The sequence below is a fragment of the Triticum aestivum genome, chromosome 3B, assembly GCF_018294505.1.
Source record: "Triticum aestivum cultivar Chinese Spring chromosome 3B, IWGSC CS RefSeq v2.1, whole genome shotgun sequence".
NCBI classification, from domain to species: Eukaryota; Viridiplantae; Streptophyta; class Magnoliopsida; order Poales; family Poaceae; genus Triticum; species Triticum aestivum.
In genome coordinates this window covers 429753308-429771943 of record NC_057801.1, presented here as the reverse complement: position 1 = coordinate 429771943, position 18636 = coordinate 429753308, and the positions used below count along the sequence as shown (strand labels likewise).

The window sequence follows — 18636 nt, the reverse complement described above, 5'->3', positions numbered from 1 at the left end:
AATGGAGCCGCTGCAACGCATGCTTGAGATGGTAGCGCAAAGGGGAATACTTACTCCGCCCACTCCGAGAGCTGCAAGATTAGGGGCCAGTTTCTACGCGGACGGAGATGTTGTTTTTGTCAATCGAATAAGGAGTGAAGTCAAGGTGATAAAGGAGATTCTGTGCTATTTTGAAGAAGTGTCGTGACTGAAGGTGAACCTGGACAAGTGCACGGTCTACCCCATTAGATGTGATGGGACAAACTTGGATGATGTTCTGGGGTGTTTTTGGAGGCACCACTGCTCAATGGCCCTGAAAGTATTTGGGGCTTCTGTGGAGCATCAGAAAACTGTGAAGAGTGAAAATTCAGCGTCTGCTTGACAAAGCGTCCGCAAGGTCGATGTCTAGCCGCGACTATTGGACGCGGCTAAGACTTAACTGGCTGGCGTGTTTCAGTCTGATCGGGCCCTCTTTCTCTGTCTCACGCCGCCAGATCTAGCCGTATTGGCGGGTTGGTGCATCAAGACAGCGCCCCATGAATCGTCTGATCGCTTCGGTTCCCTTGCGATTTAGTTTAAATAGGAGTGAAGTCTAAAATAAACCCTGAGATTGTAGAGGTTGGCGCGAATAAACCCTCACCTCTAAATCTCTGAAGTTGGTACCCCATATTTATAGATCCCGGTCAATTCAGACCCTGTATGAGTAAAATCCTGTTTGGTGTAATACGTACGAAAGGCTTGATCCCAGCCGGGATTGATTTCTACTGTCACTTACTACATGGGCCCATCTGTCACATGCTATCCCCAGTATCTTCCTCAGTCCCAAGTGTGGCTAGGCGTGGCTGGCGGTCAAGGTGTCTGCTCCCGGGCACGGACCTGCTCTCCTGGGCAGAAGACCCCTGCTACGGCAACCTCCACGAGCGGGAGCAGCTGCTTGGCGACGCCCTCCAGGCGCCTCTCAAGCTCCTCGTCCAGCCGTCCAACCCGCGGACAGCGTCGGCAATGGTGGTGATGGGGGTACCGCCGGCGGCGGCCTGGGCGGCTTGGTCTTCCCTAAACTTCGTGAGGTCCACTACGAGTCTGGCCCGCTTGAAGGAGACGGAAGGTGGCGAGGTTGGTGCCCTGGTCGACGAAGTGAGCCCATCTCATCAACGCCCGTACTTTTGGTGCCGCTCGCCGGCGCCGCGTAATGCTGTCAGCAGCATGTACTGCTGCTGCTGCTCGCCGCCGCATACTGCTACTGTTTGTGCTCTCGCCGCCGCGGCGCGCATAGAAAGAGGCAAACTTCCTACACGCACATGCTACAAGCTAAACTCACACATGGTGACACTCTCCTAGTTGTGCTCTGTGCTAATGCACAACAACACAATAGTGAGCAAAATAATCAGAAGGCCCTCCATTTGCAACCGTGCCTGGAGCTCCTGCACTAGCTTGGCCTCAAACAAGAAGAACGTCGCCATGTATTGACTGCCAGACTCTGGGTCTATGGTCGTCGTCTGGTGGCTGCCATCTTGTGCTACTCTCCTGTGCTCAAGCTGGGCGCACTGCTGGGAATGGCCTCTGCTGGGGTGCAAGTGCCGGGCCAATGCAGCAGAGACTGGGAAGGACACGGCCACGACGTCGCCAGCAGTGCGCGTGTAGGTAAGCGATCCTCACGTGCGTCTGCAAGTACGCGTACACGTACGCCAATGAGAGAAGCGAGATCCTGGCCAGGATTGTGCTTTTCCCGGTGTGCCAAACGTATCTAGGGTTCAGATAGACCGGGATTAGAGAGGTCAGGGTACAGACTTCAGGGATTTGAAGGTGAGGGTTTATTTGCGTCCGCCTCTACAATCTCAGGGTTTATTTCCTCTTCAAATAGCGGTTCTTGTCGATCACCAACAAGCTGTCCATTCCGTATTTCCGTACAAACCACACACAATCTCACCGCGTGCAACAAAGCTTATAGCACAAAACAATTAGCAAGGCGTGGCATGCCGCACGAACTCTGTCACCGCCCCGCAGCAACAGTGCCATCCTCTTGGGGCTCTCGGTCGTCCCTGACCACCTGCACGGCGGGCGCGGCCTCTCTGGCCCGCGAGAAGGACAGCCGGCCGAAGCCCCAGTGGCCGACGTCGTACATCTCCATCCACGCCTTCTCCGTCACGCTCACCCTCATCCTGCCATCCCCGAGCAAATTTACATCATTGGTGTTCTCCCACCAACCCGAGGCGGCAGTCCGGCTCATCCCGCCCCAGTCCCCCTCCTTGCTCGCCCGCGCGGCGCCGCCACTGCCGCCCAGCCCCTCCACCTGGTACAGCTGGTCGTCCAGGTCCCGGACGCGCCTCGTCTTCCGCAGCACGCCCCTGCTGATACGCCGCGTCTTGGCGCGCCTGACCCATCGCCGGCCGGCCACGTAGGGCGCCTTGACGAGCGCCAGCGTGAAGCAGCTCACCACGGCGCACGGGCAGCAGCACAGTGCCACGCAGTTGGCCACGGCCGACGCGCCGCATGTCCCGCATGACTGCCTGGCGGAGCGTCGCGCGGGCTCCTCCTCGCAGAGTGCGGGGAACCGGTACGGTGGTGACGACGCCATTGCCACCGGCCGAACGCGCCGACGGTACGTAGACTCGGCCAGTATGAGAGGAGTCGCTGACTTCTTGCCTGGAATCAACAAAGGAAGTAGTACATGGTCAGCGAATGTCGTTATCGATGGGTTGGAGACAGTAATTAAGCTGTGATTCAGTAGTACAATGTCACGCCAGCATGATATTATAATCTGTGAAGCAGACTGGAGACCCGGTGCAATGGACTGATGGTTTTGGTTTGAACGACAGCGCAGTGCTGGCCGGATAACCGCGTGTACTGCCTTTTAAAATGTGCTACAGTATAGACGTAGTTGTAGCTAACTACTTATATATCTAGAGACAAAAAAACAAATCATTTCGACAGAAGAAGAGAAGAGCAATCCTAGGTCTGGCGGAAAATACCCAAATACTAGGATAGAACATTTGGAAGATGATATGGGAAGCACGTCTCGGAACTCCCCTTTTTCCTTCTGCAAACACGTTCGTGACGACGACCACCAGGAATCGTTCCCTCTTGATCTCTTCCTTCCGCAAATAAACACTGACTTAGGTCAAGGCATGCACAAGTCGATCGAATCGAATCGAATCAGCGATACATTCGGCTTCCCAAACTAATAACATGTTCAACAAATGCGAAGAAACGCAGGAAAACGAAACGATCGATGCTTCTTACAGCATTACCGGGCAATTGGGTCGCAAGAAAGCTAAACGCGGGACTTATGTCCTGATAAGAGAAATCACTAACCACGCATGGGCATGTCATATTCAGCGAGCGTAGCGAGAATTCGGACTCACCTGGGAATGGAGGGAGATGGAAACCTGAGGATCTCGACTCTCCCGCGGCTATCTACGCGCGGGCGAGGACTACGGCTACCGGCACTAGGAACCTGCCGGCCGCACGCGTCGTCGCGACGGTTGAGAGGAAAGAAGACGCGAGGGAGAGATGTCTTGCAAGGGGGCGGAATGGAATAAGCTTGCAAACGGAGAAGGGTTTTAAGCAGGCTGGAGAATGATAGACGTGGGATAAACTAGAATTGAACTGTTGCGATTGCAAGTAATTCAAAAGAAAAAAGAATGCTGAACTGTCAACTTATGGCAGATTGACTCTTCTGCCATGTATGTGGCTTTCATGTTTTTTTTTTGGGTTCGTTGGCAAACACAAACTATTGTTGGAAACTGACTGTTTCGTTATGTCATAGCAGCCTTCTCTTATCCTTTTTACAGCAAGAAAAATAGCTCCTCATTCATTACTTATTATCCATGCATGCTTTTGGCAGCTTTTGACAAGGTTGCATACCCATCCACTATATCTTTTGAACTGAATGTTCAACTTATATTTCGTTTCATCTTTAAATTTGAATCTACTATAGAACCGAAAGTCCAATTTATATTTCGTTTGCATATTCGTGTTCCTTGCCACGAGGACTTTCAAACAAGATAAAACCTAAAAACATTTTGAGAACATTAATTCTTTTGCCAAGTTTCAAATGTCAATACTTGGTAGTTGCAATATTAAGTCTTACTAGGTTTCGTAAAGTTTTAGAGCATCTATAGCCGGACTGAACAAATTTGGCCCCTCAAACGTCGGCGGACGCGCCCGGTTAGCGTCTGGGCTTGTCCACTTTGGCTTCCTATTTTTTCGTTCACGCAGCCATGTCCATCACTTTTGTTCTTATATGTCCTGTCACCGGTATGTGATTGTTGGAGAAGGAGAGAGAGAAAGAAAATAAATAATAAGGAAAGAAAAAAGATGCTCTATGGCGGGCCCAATCCTATGTGACGAACGTAGAACCACTGACGGACAAACCCAGGCACTCCGCATACTCATCTCATATATGAGATGAATATGAGGGTTGCCGGACAGCTCGAACATTTAAGGAGGCTTTGAGGGGTCCGGTTGGATCAATTTTTTGCTTCTCTCTCATGTCCAGCTAGTGGTCCCTACGTCCGCCTGGTCAATTTAAGGAGTCCTGCTATAGATGTTCTTATCAAGTTTCATTTGCTTTTATGGTTTAGGGTTTAAGGCTTGTGGGTTAGGGTTTAGGGTTTTAAGGTTGCGGGGTTAAATTCTAGTATCTGAAACTTGGTGAATTTATCATTCGATAAGTTTTAGTAGTTGAAACTTGTTAAGTTTTGAAAAGTTGTCAAAGGTATTTAAAAAGTGATCATGTTTCAAAGCCCTTGCCACAAGGAAAACAAATATGCAAATGAACTATAAATTAATATTTTGGTTAAAATATATAATGGATTGAAATTTGAAAGTCAAAAATAAAAATATCAGAGGAGGGATTGTGGAGCTACCAAAAGATACAAAAAGTTGCAAGCATCGACCTCATCAAAGGTAATTAAGGGCTAAAGCGCATGCAAAAAGTAAACCACGAGACAATCTGATGGCCACAAATATGCGTGCCACAAATCGCTTCTCACCATACACCTTCCCATGGGAGAATCTAACCAAGTAGTATATTCATAGGTCACACCATTCGCTCCATGTGGGCAATTTTCAAATTATATCCTGCCGAAATCCATGTATAAGTTAGAGAATCTATAGTCGGACATCCCTCAAACGCTCGGGCGGACAACCCGGTCACTAACCGGTCACAAAAATTCAACCCAGACAGGTGCCCCAACCGGGTCTCAAGCGCCTGGACTGGCCGGCACCCCTCATATCCAGCCAAAATATGGGGCAGAATTGGGGGTAGCCAGGCATGTTCGTCACGTCGGACTGATGACGGAGTCCCACACAGAATCGCCTGACGACGCCATAGACATATGGTAGGGTCATAGGCCTGACCTATACACCCCATCCAAGGTCTCTACCCTAGAAGCAAAGACATTCAAAGCACAACAGGAAGTATCAACTGAAGCCACCGAGTGCAATCCACTCGACCAGTCACCTCACCCGGATACCCCCACTTCACTCGACCTGGATGGAGTCATTCGACCATACACGAATCCACTCAGAGTACAGAAGACCTGGAGTCACTCAGGAGGACAACGGTCAGACGTTCACTCCGTAGTCTTAAAGGTCATTGAATACATTTTATAGCTGGCGTTACCAGTAACGCCCTGTCTTAATGTACATTGAACCCCTGTAGCGGAGGTGGGCCGAAGTCCTGACGCACTCTATATAAGCCACCCCCCTCCTCTGGGACAAGGGTTCGCACCCCTTGTAACACACACACCCATATTCCAGTCGACCGCCTCAGGGCACCAAGACGTAGGGCTTTTACCTCCTCCGAGAGGGGCCTGAACTCGTAAACTCGTGTGTACAACCTCGCCGTAGCTAGGACCTCGCCTCCTCATACGTACCCCCTATTCTTACTGTCAGACTTAGTACCACGACAGTTGGCGCCCACCGTGGGGCAAAGCGTCTTAGCGACTCCCGACGAGGTTGCATTTTCTCCGATCTTCATCAACATGGTCTCCGGCCGCGGTTTGGTCATGTGCCGCGAGTTCCGACTCGGCGCGCTCACTTTCGTCGCCGACGACTCCGCCTGGCTCCAGGAAGCCCCGCTCGACGTCGAGGCTCTCTCGATCCATGGTGCGTCGCACTTCCACGCGAGTGCCTGCGGCGTCCTCCTTCGGCAGCCGTTGACCCTATATCGGTCGGACCTCACGTCACCTTCTCACTCCGCTGGACGCTGCCGCAAGCGATCTGGTCGGTCGCGGCTCCAGTGGTGGGTGAAGCATGTGGTGGCTCGTCAGACGACCATCCCCCAATTCGCGGCAATCGGGCCCGACGTATTTCACTATGGTCCAGTCGACCTGTCGACTGACTTTGTAGACACATTTTCCGAGAGTGGGAGCTGTGACCCCGTGGCAGAAGTCCTTATGGTCGACTCCCATCGCAGCCCACCTGGTTTCTGTCGCAGCGGCGGTAACGGTGGTGGCAATGGCCCGTCATTCGGCCACGAAGAGTATCAGCCCCAACCTTTCAATTCGCAGCAGAAGGAGGAGCTGCACTGCCGCAACGTGGAGGCCCTCCAGACCCCCATCATAGGGGAGACCGCCGAGGCTCGGCCTTCGAGGCAGTGCGCCCGGCCACGCTGGCTGAGCGCATTCGTTTGGACAATCTGCAACATTCTCTCGACGAGCATGCCCGTCGACTGATCCCCGAATCCAGTCGACGCCCACGACAGTTGTTTCCGCCGGAAACTCAGGTATTCCGCACTCCAATCCAGAATCTTGCAGCTGATGCGCGTATCACAGAGTCTATCCAGCCGTCCCGTTAAGAAGCTGGAAGAAGTTTGGAACAGATCAGAACGCTGCTCCGAGTAGCAGAAGACCTGAACTCCACCGTTTCTTAGTCACGGAACAGGATCCACAGCAGATCGGTAAGGGCAGATATTGTTCAATCGGTACAGAGCCCTGGGTGGCCTTTGCGACATGAAGATCGTGATCACCGCCGAGATTGGCACCTGGAAAGAGCTCATGGAGAGTATGATTGTGAGTACGCCCGCGACAACCACCGTTGAGCGCCTTCGCCCCTTCCGAGGGACGGGTCATACGCGCCCCGGCGGTATGATGACAGGCGTCCATAGGAAATGACCGCAGAGTCCCAGTTGACCCAAGAGAGCCTGGTGAGGGATTCCTGGATAAGGGGGTATCCGGACAGCCGAACTATGTACTTTGGCCGGACTGTTGGACTATGAAGATACAAGATTGAAGACTTCGTCCCGTGTCCGGATGGGACTCTCCTTTGCGTGGAAGGCAAGACTTGGCGATTCGGATGTAGATCTCCTTCTCTGTAACCAACTCTGTGTAACCCTAGCCCTCTTCGGTGTCTATATAAACTGGAGGGTTTAGTCCGTAGGACAAGAACAATCATACCATAGGCTAGCTTCTAGGGTTTAGCCTCTACGATCTCGTGGTAGATCAACTCTTGTAATACTCATATCATCAAGATCAATCAAGAAGGAAGTAGGGTATTGCCTCCATCGAGAGGGCCCGAACCTGGGTAAAACATCGTGTCCCTAGTCTCCTGTTACCATTAGGCTTAGACGCACAGTTCGGGACCCCCTACCCGAGATCCGCCAGTTTTGACACCGACATTGGTGCTTTCATTGAGAGTTCCTCCGTGTCATCGTTGTAAGGCTTGATGGCTCCCCCAACCTTCAACAACGCAGTCTAGGGTGAGACTTTTCTCCTCGGACAAATCTTCGTATTCGGTAGCTTCGCACTGCGGGCCAACTCGCTTGGCCATCTGGAGCAAATCGACAGCTACGCCCCGGGCCATCAGGTCAGGTTTGGGAACTTGAATTACACGGCCGATATCCGCAGAGACTTGATCTTCGACGGATTCGGGCCTGCATCGGGAGTATCGAACAGTCACGACGAGCATGACTTAAATCTGCTATCGGACAGTGTTAGGGATATCGCCCCTGCAGCCACTCCGGACCTAAATCTGGGGCAGATCGCGTCGACCGAGGACGGGTGGATGGACCCCGCCACCGAGGCTGCATACTCTTCAACGGTAGAGCCGAACACAGACTCCGCCGTTAAGGAGATCTGCACCATCGGATCCCCGGACTTGTGTCCGAATGTGGATTCTGAACCGTGCGCGCCCAGACCCATCAAGTCCAATTGGGCTCCAGTAATGGAGTTCACCGCCGCGGATATCTTTCAGCACCCCCCTTTGGCGATGTGCTAAATTCATTAAGGTCTCTCTCTCTGTCAGGAGAGTCCTGGCCGAACTATGTTCGGCTCGAATGGGAAGCAGGCGACGAAGAAATTCGTTACCCACCCACCACCCACTTCATAGCCACGGTCGATGATTTGACCGACGTGCTTAACTTCGACTCCGAAGACATCGACGGTATAGACGATGATGTTGGAGAAGAACAGGAACCACCGCCCACAGGGCGCTGGACTGACACCTCCTCATATGATATATATATGGTGGACACCCCCAAAGAAAACAATGGCGATGAGGCAATAGAAGATAACCCCTCAGGGAAGAAATCAAAGCATGGGCGTCATCGGTGCCGCTCTAAGCCCTGCCACGACAACACCGGCACTGGAGAAGGAAACAATCCAGATGGCACCGAAGAGGAATATAATCCTGATCAGCCTACCTTCGAGCAGGCCGAACTAGAACACAGGCAGGTCGGCCCAGATGAATAGGCGACAGACGGATACTTGGAGGACGACAACTATATGCCTCCATCCGAAGACGAGGTGAGCCTCGGTGACGACAAATTCGGCGTACCGGAGGATCCCATAGAGCAGGAGCGCTTTAAGCGTCGGCTTATAGCCACTACAAGAAGCCTGAAAAAGAAGCAGTAGCAGCTCAGAGCTGATCAAGATCTGCTCGCAGATAGATGGATTGAGGTCCTGGCGGACGAGGAATACGGACTCGAGCCCCCCATCAAGGGTTACCCAAAACATAAGTTGCTACCTCAGCTAGAGGAAGAGGCCGTAGAGCCTGCACTCCCAGTACAAGACGAGGTTGACCGGCCACCTCGTGGTCGGGATAAAACGATGTACCAGCCCGCACCCCCACGCCAGTTCACTATGGCCCGGGGCAATACGCAAGACCTCAAGACATATTGGAAAACAAGGCAGGACAACCAAGATCGATCTATGGATCAAGGGGCGCGCCACAGCACATGACGATGACCGTCATGCCGGATACACTAAACACGGCCGGGCCGAACATAACCGACCAGACTTAGTCGGACTGCGTCGTGACATAGCCCGGCACAGAGGCGTCGCACACCCCCTCTACTTCACTGATGAAGTAATGGATCATGAATTCCCAGAAGGGTTTAAATCCATCTACATCGAGTCATACGATGGCACAACAGACCCCGCGGTGTGGATTGAAGATTTCCTTCTCCACATTCATATGGCTCGCGTTGATGATCTACATGCCATCAAGTATCTCCCTCTCAAGCTTAAAGGACCAGCCAGACATTGGCTGAATAGCCTGCCAGCGAACTCCATCGGCAGTTGGGAAAATCTTGAGGACGCATTCCTCGACAACTTCCAAGGCACCTACATGTGACCACCAGATGCTGATGACTTAAGTCACATTACCCAACTGCCCAGAGAGTCAGCCAGAAAATTCTGGACTCGGTTCCTAACTAAAAAGAACCAAATTGTCGACTGTCCGGACGCCGAGGCCCTGGCGGCCTTTAAGCATAATATCTGCAACAAGTGGCTCGCCCGACACCTTGGCCAAGAAAAACTGAAGTCCACGGCGGCCCTCACGACACTCATGACCCGCTTTTGCGCAGGCAAGGACAGTTGGCTGGCTCGCAGTAACACCGCGCCAGGAAACTCCGGCACTTCAGACGTCCGCGACAGTAATGGAAAGCCACGGCACAATAGACATAAGCGCCAGAACAATGGCGACAATGCCGAAGATACGACAGTCAACGCCGGATTCAGCAACTCCAAATCCGGTCAGCGGAAAAAGCCGTTCAAAAGAAACAATCCGGGATCTTCCAGTCTGGACCGCATACTCGACCGCTCGTGCCAGATTCATGGCACCCCCGACAAACCAACCAATCACACTAACAGAGATTGCTGGGTGTTCAAACAGGCCGGTAAGGTGAATGCCGAAAACAAGGACAAGGGGCTGCACAACGATCACGACGAGGAGTCCCGACGTCCAAACACTGGGGGACAGAAGAAATTCCCCCCCCCAGGTGAAAACGGTAAACATGATCTATGCCACCCACATCACCAAACGGGAACGAAAGCATGCACTTAGGGACATCTACACGATGGAGCCAGTCGCCCCAAAGTCTAACCCATGGTCATCCTATCCGATCACCTTTGATCGTAGGGACCATTCTACCAGCATCCGTCACGGCGGCTCAGACGCATTGGTCCTTGACTCAATCATCGACGGATTCCATCTCACGCGAGTCCTTATGGAGGGTGGCAGTAGCCTGAACCTGCTCTATCAGGACACAGTGCGCAGAATGGGCATCGATCCCTCACGGATCAAACCAACCAAAACCACCTTTAAAGGTGTAATCCCAGGGGTAGAGGCCCGCTGTACAGGCTCAATAACACTGGAAGTGGTCTTCAGATCTCCGGATAATTTCCGAAGCGAGGAATTAATCTTCGATATCGTCCCTTTCCGTAGTGGCTATCATGCACTACTGGGACGAACCGCGTTTGCACGATTCAATGCGGTACTGCACTAGGCATACCTTAAGCTCAAGATGCCAGGACCCCACGGGGTTATAGCAGTCAATGGAAAGACAGACCGCTCCCTCTGTACGGAAGAGAACACTGCATCCCTTGCGGCAAAAGTTCAAAGCAACCTTCTTCGATAGACAGACCATTCGGCAATAACAACCCCGAACACCGTCAAGCGAGTCCGGAGCACCACGCAGCAGGATGGTCAGGCATGCCAAGAGTCCGATTAGCAATCCAGCCCCCGCCCCAGCCCCATTGAGGAGGTATTTGTGCCACGCGTACACAACTACGCACTCAAAATACCATGGGCATAGGCGGAGGCGAGTCCACGATGCAACTCACAGTGCGGTTTAGCCCCTACAAGGCCCGCACACCCTTCTCCTTTTTTTTCAGGACCCTACTTTCGGGCAGCCCCTTCAGAGAACCGGATTACCGGACTCATCACTGGGGGGAACACCAAGGAGGCATGAGGCTTTGCACACAAGGGAATACCCACGTGGTCTCTTTCAATGATCGTTATACCTGTTCTTACATACCCACATGCAGCCGGCCCTTGGATAGGACATGTCAAATAGTCCTATTTGTTTCTGTTTAACGCATTAACTATACACATACGCCTTGCCGTATTATCCAAATAACAATGGGAAATAGTATACAGCGTCAGCTTCTTATTACTATCTTCATATTTTCCCTTGAATATTTATTTAATGTTGGATTCGTACACTTTGGTATGATCAGTTCGCCAGGGGCTTTTTATTGAGCACCATAACATGGCAATAAAAGTCCGAACACTTTCGACAGTGCGGCACCCCGAACTTATAGCATTATATGCATCAGCTCCGAATCATGTCTTGGGTCAATAGTTGGGTTAGCCCGGCTCCCTTGTTTTGGTACCTTACGTTCCGTTATACCGGCTAAGGTAGCGCAGGGAGAACTACTGCGATTGTGTCCCGGTTCTTCTGGAGGAGCACCTCAGTAGAGAAAGCCGAAAACTGACTGTCATGATGCGGCGAGAGCTGGTCGCTGTTCGAGAGGTAATAAATCCTTAAAGATTTTTTCCACTTAAGGCAAGGAATCGGCCTTGTTCGATTTAGGCGTGTATAGCGCCCCTGTTCGGCCTTCTGAATACTAGGGGCTTCACCGAAGTTTAAAATTATAGACTTCTATGGCCAAGTGAGAGTTATAAAGCCGCATAGTCCGATTGCCTCGTTCGCTACGTCAAACACCTCCTTAAAGGACCAAAAACTTGGATAAAGAGTGTTTGGGTTTTCCACGAACACCCCAGTACTAGCTACACAGGGGCGGAAGCCGACGACTGGTCTACTCTCAGAATTTTATAAACGACCGCACATAAGGTAATATTTTAAATCAACAAAGCGTTATATAACATACACAAACTCATTCTCATATTACAAAGACGACACGAGTACATCCACTCAAAGATTAAGTTCTTTGCGCATTCATCGGCCACAAGGCGAGCGCCTTTCATAACGCCATCATAATATTTCTCGGGGCAGCGATGCTCCTTACCCTCCGGGGGTCCGTCCTTCACTAGCTTCACAGCATTCAGTCTGGCACAATGCACCTTTGCACGGGCAAAGGCCCGACGGGCACCCTCAATGCAGACGGACTGCTTGATAACTTCAAGCCGCGGACAGGCACTTACCATCCGCTTTATAAGGCTAAAGTAGCTGTCGGGCAGAGGCTCATCAGGCCACATCTGAGCTATGAGGTCCTTCATGGCCAATTATGCCGCCCTGTGGAGTTCAACCAGTTGCTTTAGTTGGTCACTCAGAGACATTGGATGTTTGGCTCCAGTATACTGGAACCAGAACAGCTTCTCTATCGAGCTCCCGTCTTCGGCACGATAGAACTCCGTGGCATCGGATATGCTGCGTCGCAGATCTGCGAATGCCCCTGGAGAGCTCTGAATGCGGGTGAGTAAAAGAAATGTCTCCTCCACATGCTTGCTTTGCATAATGAATGCCTTACCGGCCGCTATCTTCTTGGCCGCCTGGATTTCTTGGAGGGCCTTTTAGGCTTTGGCCTTGGCATCTTTCGCGCTCTTAAGGGCTTTGGCAAGCTTGGACGCTTGCGTCTTGAAGTCATGCTCCAAGGACTCGAACTTCTTGCCGAACTCCTGGAGCTCTTGCTGTACCTCCCCCACCCGAGCATCTTGTTTCTCACGCTTGGTGCACTCTATGGCCGCCTTGGCTTCGGCTTCGAACAACACTTTCTTCAGGGCTGCCACTTACCTTCCTTCTCCTCGAGCTGCCTCTATTAAAAGTCATAATGCTTTTTGTTAGCATCATCAATTTTCTCCTCTACACAACACACGGACGGGATATCACTTACCTTCCTTCTCCTCGAGCTGCCTCTTCACGAGGCCGAGCTCCTCTCCGGGCCGCCCCAGGTCCTGCTTGAGTCTGGCAACCTTAGTTGTGCGTGCAGCAGCGGTCAGCAGCAGCACCTGCTTATTAACATAGACATGTATTGTCAGACTCCTGTGGATTAAACATTGACCCTCCATTTGGCTTTTTCTTTCCGAACACCAAATAGAGTATCAGGGGCTACTGTCTATCGGGTGATATTTTCTCACACTTTTCATTACTTACCTCAAAGCCTGTTAGGAGGCTGGTGCAGGCTTTGGTCAATCCGCTTTTGGCGGACCGGACCTTCTCAAACACCGTACTCATTAGAGTACGGTGCTCTTCGTCAATGAAAGCGATGTGAAGCACTTCCAGCAAATCATCCGATGCCTCCGGCTGGGCGGAGGTCATCGGCACGGCCGGCTCACCCTCCTTGGCGAGGGGCTGCTCACGTGAATCCGGAACCCGCGAAGGCTCCGGTGCAGTAACCGGCGGGGACCCAGACTTCATGTGGCTCCCGTCGGCATAATCCATGGGGATCTTACCCCCCATGTGCCCGGTGTCCAGGATTTTTCCTTGGGGCATCTCTGGAACCGTCGTCCCCTGCTCTGGTATCCTTTGGGACAACACCTTGGTGTCATCCGCAGGGCGTGGGGAGGTGGCCGCCGGGAGCGAATCCATCTCCGACGCACTCAAGGACCCATCCGAAGAGGATACCCCAAGATTGGACCTGGCCGGACTGCATACATGTGTTCGGTGTTATTACGAACCAGAAAGTTAGAGTCGCACGAAAGTATTATAGAGTGCAGATACTTACGACTTCGCCTGGGGCTTCCCCCTGGGCAGCCACTCCTCCTCGCTGTAGGCGGTTGTGGTGGAGTGGTCCGGAAGGGATACCTTTCCCTTCTTCGGCATACTAGCCTCCCCCTATGGGGCAGCTTTCCTTTTCTTCCCCCCCCCCCGTATAGGGAGGGGGCATTTCTTCGTGTTCCTCCCCATCTCCATGGGAGGAATCTGCCTCGCTGTCTTCTAACGACGAGTCTATTACGACCTTGCACTGGAGACCCTTCCTGGTCCCCGCGGCCGCTTTTTTGGACCCTTCGGCCTCCCCGGATGGGGCAGCCCTCTTCCTCTTCTTCTCCTCCCCTTCGTGAGAGGAGTGTGCCTCATCGTCTTCAGGCGAGACATCCGGTGCGACCTCGCGCCGGAGACCCTTCCTAGTCACCGGGGCCTTCTTTTCGGCCTTCTTCTCCGGCACCTTATAAGGCGCCGGAGCCAGCATCTCCATCAGGAGTGCGGTCGCTGGGTCTTCGGGCAGCGGAGCCGGGTAGTCGATCTGCTCCGCCGTCTTCACGTAATCCTGTTTTGTCAGCATGGTGACTTAAAATCCTCCCACGAATATGCTGGGAAAGGTACATCTTGTGATGGTTAGAGGACTTACCAAATTGGCGAGCCGCTTTGCGCTGAGCCCGTGGTCCTCGGAAATGGGGGGAGGAATTTCGCCGGTCTTGAACAACACCTTCCATACGTCCTTATGCGTCGTGTCAAAGAGGTCATGCAGCATCTGGTGTTCAGCCAGATCGAACTCCCACATATTGAATGCCCGTCTTTGACACGGGAGAATCCGGCGGACGAGCATGACCTGGACCATATTGACAATCTTGATCTTCTTGTCCCTCATACTTTTGATGCAAGTGTTGAGTCCGGTCAGTTCCACAGGTTCACCCCAGGCCAGGCCCTTCTTTTCCCAAGAGGTGAGCCGCATGGGGATTCCAGATCGGAATTTGGGGGCCGCCACCTAGTTGGCGTCGCGCGGCTCGGTGATATAGAACCACCCTGATTGCCACCCTTTCACGGTCTCCACGAAGGAGCCGTCAAGCCATGTAACGTTGGGCATTCTGCCCACCATGGCGCCTCCGCACTCCGCCTGTTGGCCGCTAACGATCTTCGGCTTCACGCAGAAGATTTTTAGCCACAGGCCAAAGTGGGGCCTAATGCGGAGGAAGGCCTTGCACACGACGATGAACGCCGAGATGTTGAGGACGAAATTTGGGGCTAGATCATGGAAATCTAGCCCATAGTAATACATGAGCCCGCGGACGAATGGGTGGAGTGGAAATCCTAGTCCGTGGATGAAGTGAGGGAGGAATACTACTCTCTCCCGAGACTTTGGGGTAGGGGTGCTCTGTCCCTCCGCCGGAAGCCTGTGCGCAATGTTTTCGGCCAGGTATCCAGCCGCCCGTAGCTTGGTGATATCCTCCTCCTTAACAGAGAAGGCCATCCACTTGCCTCCCACTCCGGACATGCTGCGGATGGTCCTACGGAGAAGGTGAGAACTTGGGTGCTGGGGCTCGAGAGTGCGAGAATGGATGAGTAAAGGAGGAAGAAGGCATGGGTGAAAACGGGGGATCCTTATCCCTTTATAAAGACGGTGAAACAATGTGTGCCTCCCCACTCACCTGTCAAAATTACTCATTTTCCAAGCGCCACGATTGATGGCACGGTTGGGTTACCCATGCCCGTATTGATGAGGATCCCACGATAAGGGGAACACGATCTCTGCTTTGACAAGACGTGCCAAAGAAACCGCCTCGCAATATGTGCGGTAGCAGGTTATAAGAAATGGTTCGAATAAAAAGTCGGGCTGTGGTGTGATGTCACGCTACGAAGGGTTGTCAGCAGATTAGATTCGTGGATTATTATTCTCTCTATGGTGGTATGTAAAATTTGTCTTGCAGAGCCGGATACGATTCTTGTGTTCGGAAGTTACCTTGAAGTATTCGAAGATGGAATCCGCCTTGCAATGCCGAAGACAATCTACGCGCTGGACTCATCATCATTGAAGCCTGGTTCAGGGGCTACTGAGGGATTCCTGGATAAGGGGGTATCCGGACAGCCGAACTATGTACTTTGGCCGGACTGTTGGACTATGAAGATACAAGATTGAAGACTTTGTCCCGTGTCCGGATGGGATTCTCCTTTGCGTGGAAGGCAAGACTTGGCAATTCGGATGTAGATCTCCTTCTCTGTAACCGACTCTGTGTAACCCTAGCCCCCTCCGGTGTCTATATAAACTAGAGGGTTTAGTCCATAGGACAAGAACAATCATACCATAGGCTAGCTTCTAGGGTTTAGCCTCTACGATCTCGGGGTAGATCAACTCTTGTAATACTCATATTATCAAGATCAATCAAGCATGAAGTAGGGTATTACCTCCATCGAGAGGGCCCGAACCTGGGTAAAACATCATGTCCCCAGACTCCTATTACCATTAGCCTTAGACGCATGGTTCGGGACCCCCTACCCGAGATCCGCGGGTTTTGACACCGACACCTGGCTTCGACACAAGGTCGGTCCTTGTTCAGGGTTTGGTCGACCGGAACAGAGCATACAGAGAGGGGCTAGATAGAGACAGGCCCAGTGGAAGCAGGGTCCACGTTTCTGGCCTTGAGTGTTCCGGAAGAGCCATCAGAGCTGCTGAGATCCCTCACAACTTCAGATTGGCGACTGGCGTCAGTAAGTTCACAGGAGAATCAAAGCCTGACACTTGGCTCGAAGGTTACCGTGTGGCTGTGCACATTGGTGGCCGCAACGATGAGGTGGCCATGAAACACCTCCCTCTGATGCTTGAAGGTTCTTCCAGGGCCTGGCTGAATCAGTTGGCCCATGGAAGCATTTTGAGTTGGGATGAGTTGGCCCGAGTGTTTACCAGAACATTTGAGGGTACCTGCAAGAGACCTGCTAGTTTACCAGAATTGCAGCATTGCATGCAGAAATAGAATGAGACCTTGAGGGACTATATCCAGAGATGGATCACTTTGCATCGCATAGTGGAGAATGTATCTAATCTCCAAGCAGTCTGTGCCTTTAAAGAAGGCGTTCGCTACAGAGAGCTTAATCTGAAGTTCGGTTGGACCGGAGACATGTCTCTTGCTCGGATGATGGAGATTGCCACTAAGTATGCTAATGGCGAAGAAGAGGACCGACTCTGGAGTGGCAAGAACAGACCAGTTGCCCAGGACACCGGAGGAGGAAATTCTAGTCGGAAGCAGAAGCGAAAGGCTGAGGTAGCAGGCCCTGTCGAGGCAGCAGTTCTGAACCAAGGAAAGTTCAAGGGAAAGCCTAAAGGACCCTGGATCCCTAAAAAAGTGAAGGATCAAGCTGGAAATGATGTGATGGATTTGCCGTGTCATATACATAGCAAAAAAGATGAGGAGGGGAATCTGATTCTCCCCAAGCACACCACTCGACAGTGTCAACTCCTTATCTAGAGCTTAAGAGAAAACCAACCCAATGAAAAGGACAAGGAGTCTGATAAGGAGGAAGACAAAGAGGATGATGGTGGTTACCCCAATGTTAATGCCACCTTGGTAATTTTTGTTGATCTCGAGAGAAAAAGTCGACTGGAAGTAATTAACAGAGAGGTGAACATGGTTGCTCCAGCAACACCAAGATATTTGAAGTGGTCAAAAACCCCTATTACATTCGACCAGTTCGACCACCCGCTGGACATTGCTACCCCTGGGCGGCAAGCATTGGTGGTCGACCCAGTCGTTGGGGGCACCCGACTGACCAAGGTTTTGATGGATGGTGGCAGTGGTCTAAATATATTGTACGCTGAGGCCCTCCGGAGGATGGGCATCCCGATGTCCAAACTCAGCGAGAGCAACACGAGATTCCATGGCATCATTCAAGGAAATAAAGCCGATTCACTCGGCCAGATCACTCTTGATGTGGTTTTCGGTGATTCTCTGAATTACTGCAAGGAGAAATTGACGTTTGAGGTAGTGGACTTTGAAAGTGCCTATCATGCCATTCTAGGTAGACCTGCTTATGCTAGTTTCATGGCTCGACCGTGCTATGTGTACCTCAAGTTGAAGATGTCTGGCCTAAAGGCGTAATCACGGTCACTGGAAACCGGCAGAGAGCAGAGGATTGTCTTCAGAATGGTTCAAAGATCGCCGATGAGTAGATGGCCACAGTAGAGTTTCAAGAATATCAGAAGACTGCAGATCCAAGTGATTTTCTGTGTGCCAAGAGGCCTGCCTCGGAGTCCGCATTTCAGTCGGCCGGTGAGACCAAGCCAGTCCACATTCACCTGACCGACCGTAATGCTAATCCGACCCATATCTCAATGACACTCGGCAGCAAAAAGGAAGAAGCGCTCATCCAGTTCCTTCCTGAGAACTGGGACATCTTTGCATGTAAGCCATCTAACATGCCAGGTGTGCCCAGGGGACTGGCTGAGCACCGTTTGTGAGTCGTCCCAAAGGAAAAACCTGTTAAAGAGCATCTTCATCGGTCCGCCACGGAAAAGAGAAAGGCGATTGGCAAGGAGGTGGCTCGGCTTATGGCCGCCAAGTTCATCCATGAGATATACCACTCTGAGTGGCTCGCCAACGTTGTTATGGTCCCCAAGAAAGATAATTCACTTCGAATGTGTATTGATTTCAAGCACATCAATCGGGCCTGCCCAAAAGATCATTTTCCTCTACCCAGCATCGACCAGATAGTCGACTCAACTGCGGGATGTGAACGACTGTCCTTTCTGGACGCTTATTCCG

General features: G+C 51.9%; 1 protein-coding gene across 1 annotated transcript; it reads right to left on the bottom strand.

Moving 5' to 3' along the window:
- Window positions 1-1826: 1826 nt before the first annotated feature.
- Window positions 1827-3494, bottom strand: LOC123065465 (uncharacterized). The gene has a single exon (XM_044488736.1). The coding sequence runs from the start codon at window positions 2552-2554 to the stop codon at window positions 1970-1972; it is 585 nt and encodes a 194-aa protein (XP_044344671.1). The 5' UTR covers window positions 2555-3494; the 3' UTR covers window positions 1827-1969.
- Between the last annotated feature and the right edge of the window lie 15142 nt (window positions 3495-18636).

Coding starts and splice junctions, on each gene's coding strand:
- LOC123065465 (XM_044488736.1), bottom strand. CDS start 2,554: ATGGCGTCGTCACCACCGTACCGGTTCCCCGCACTCTGCGAGGAGGAG.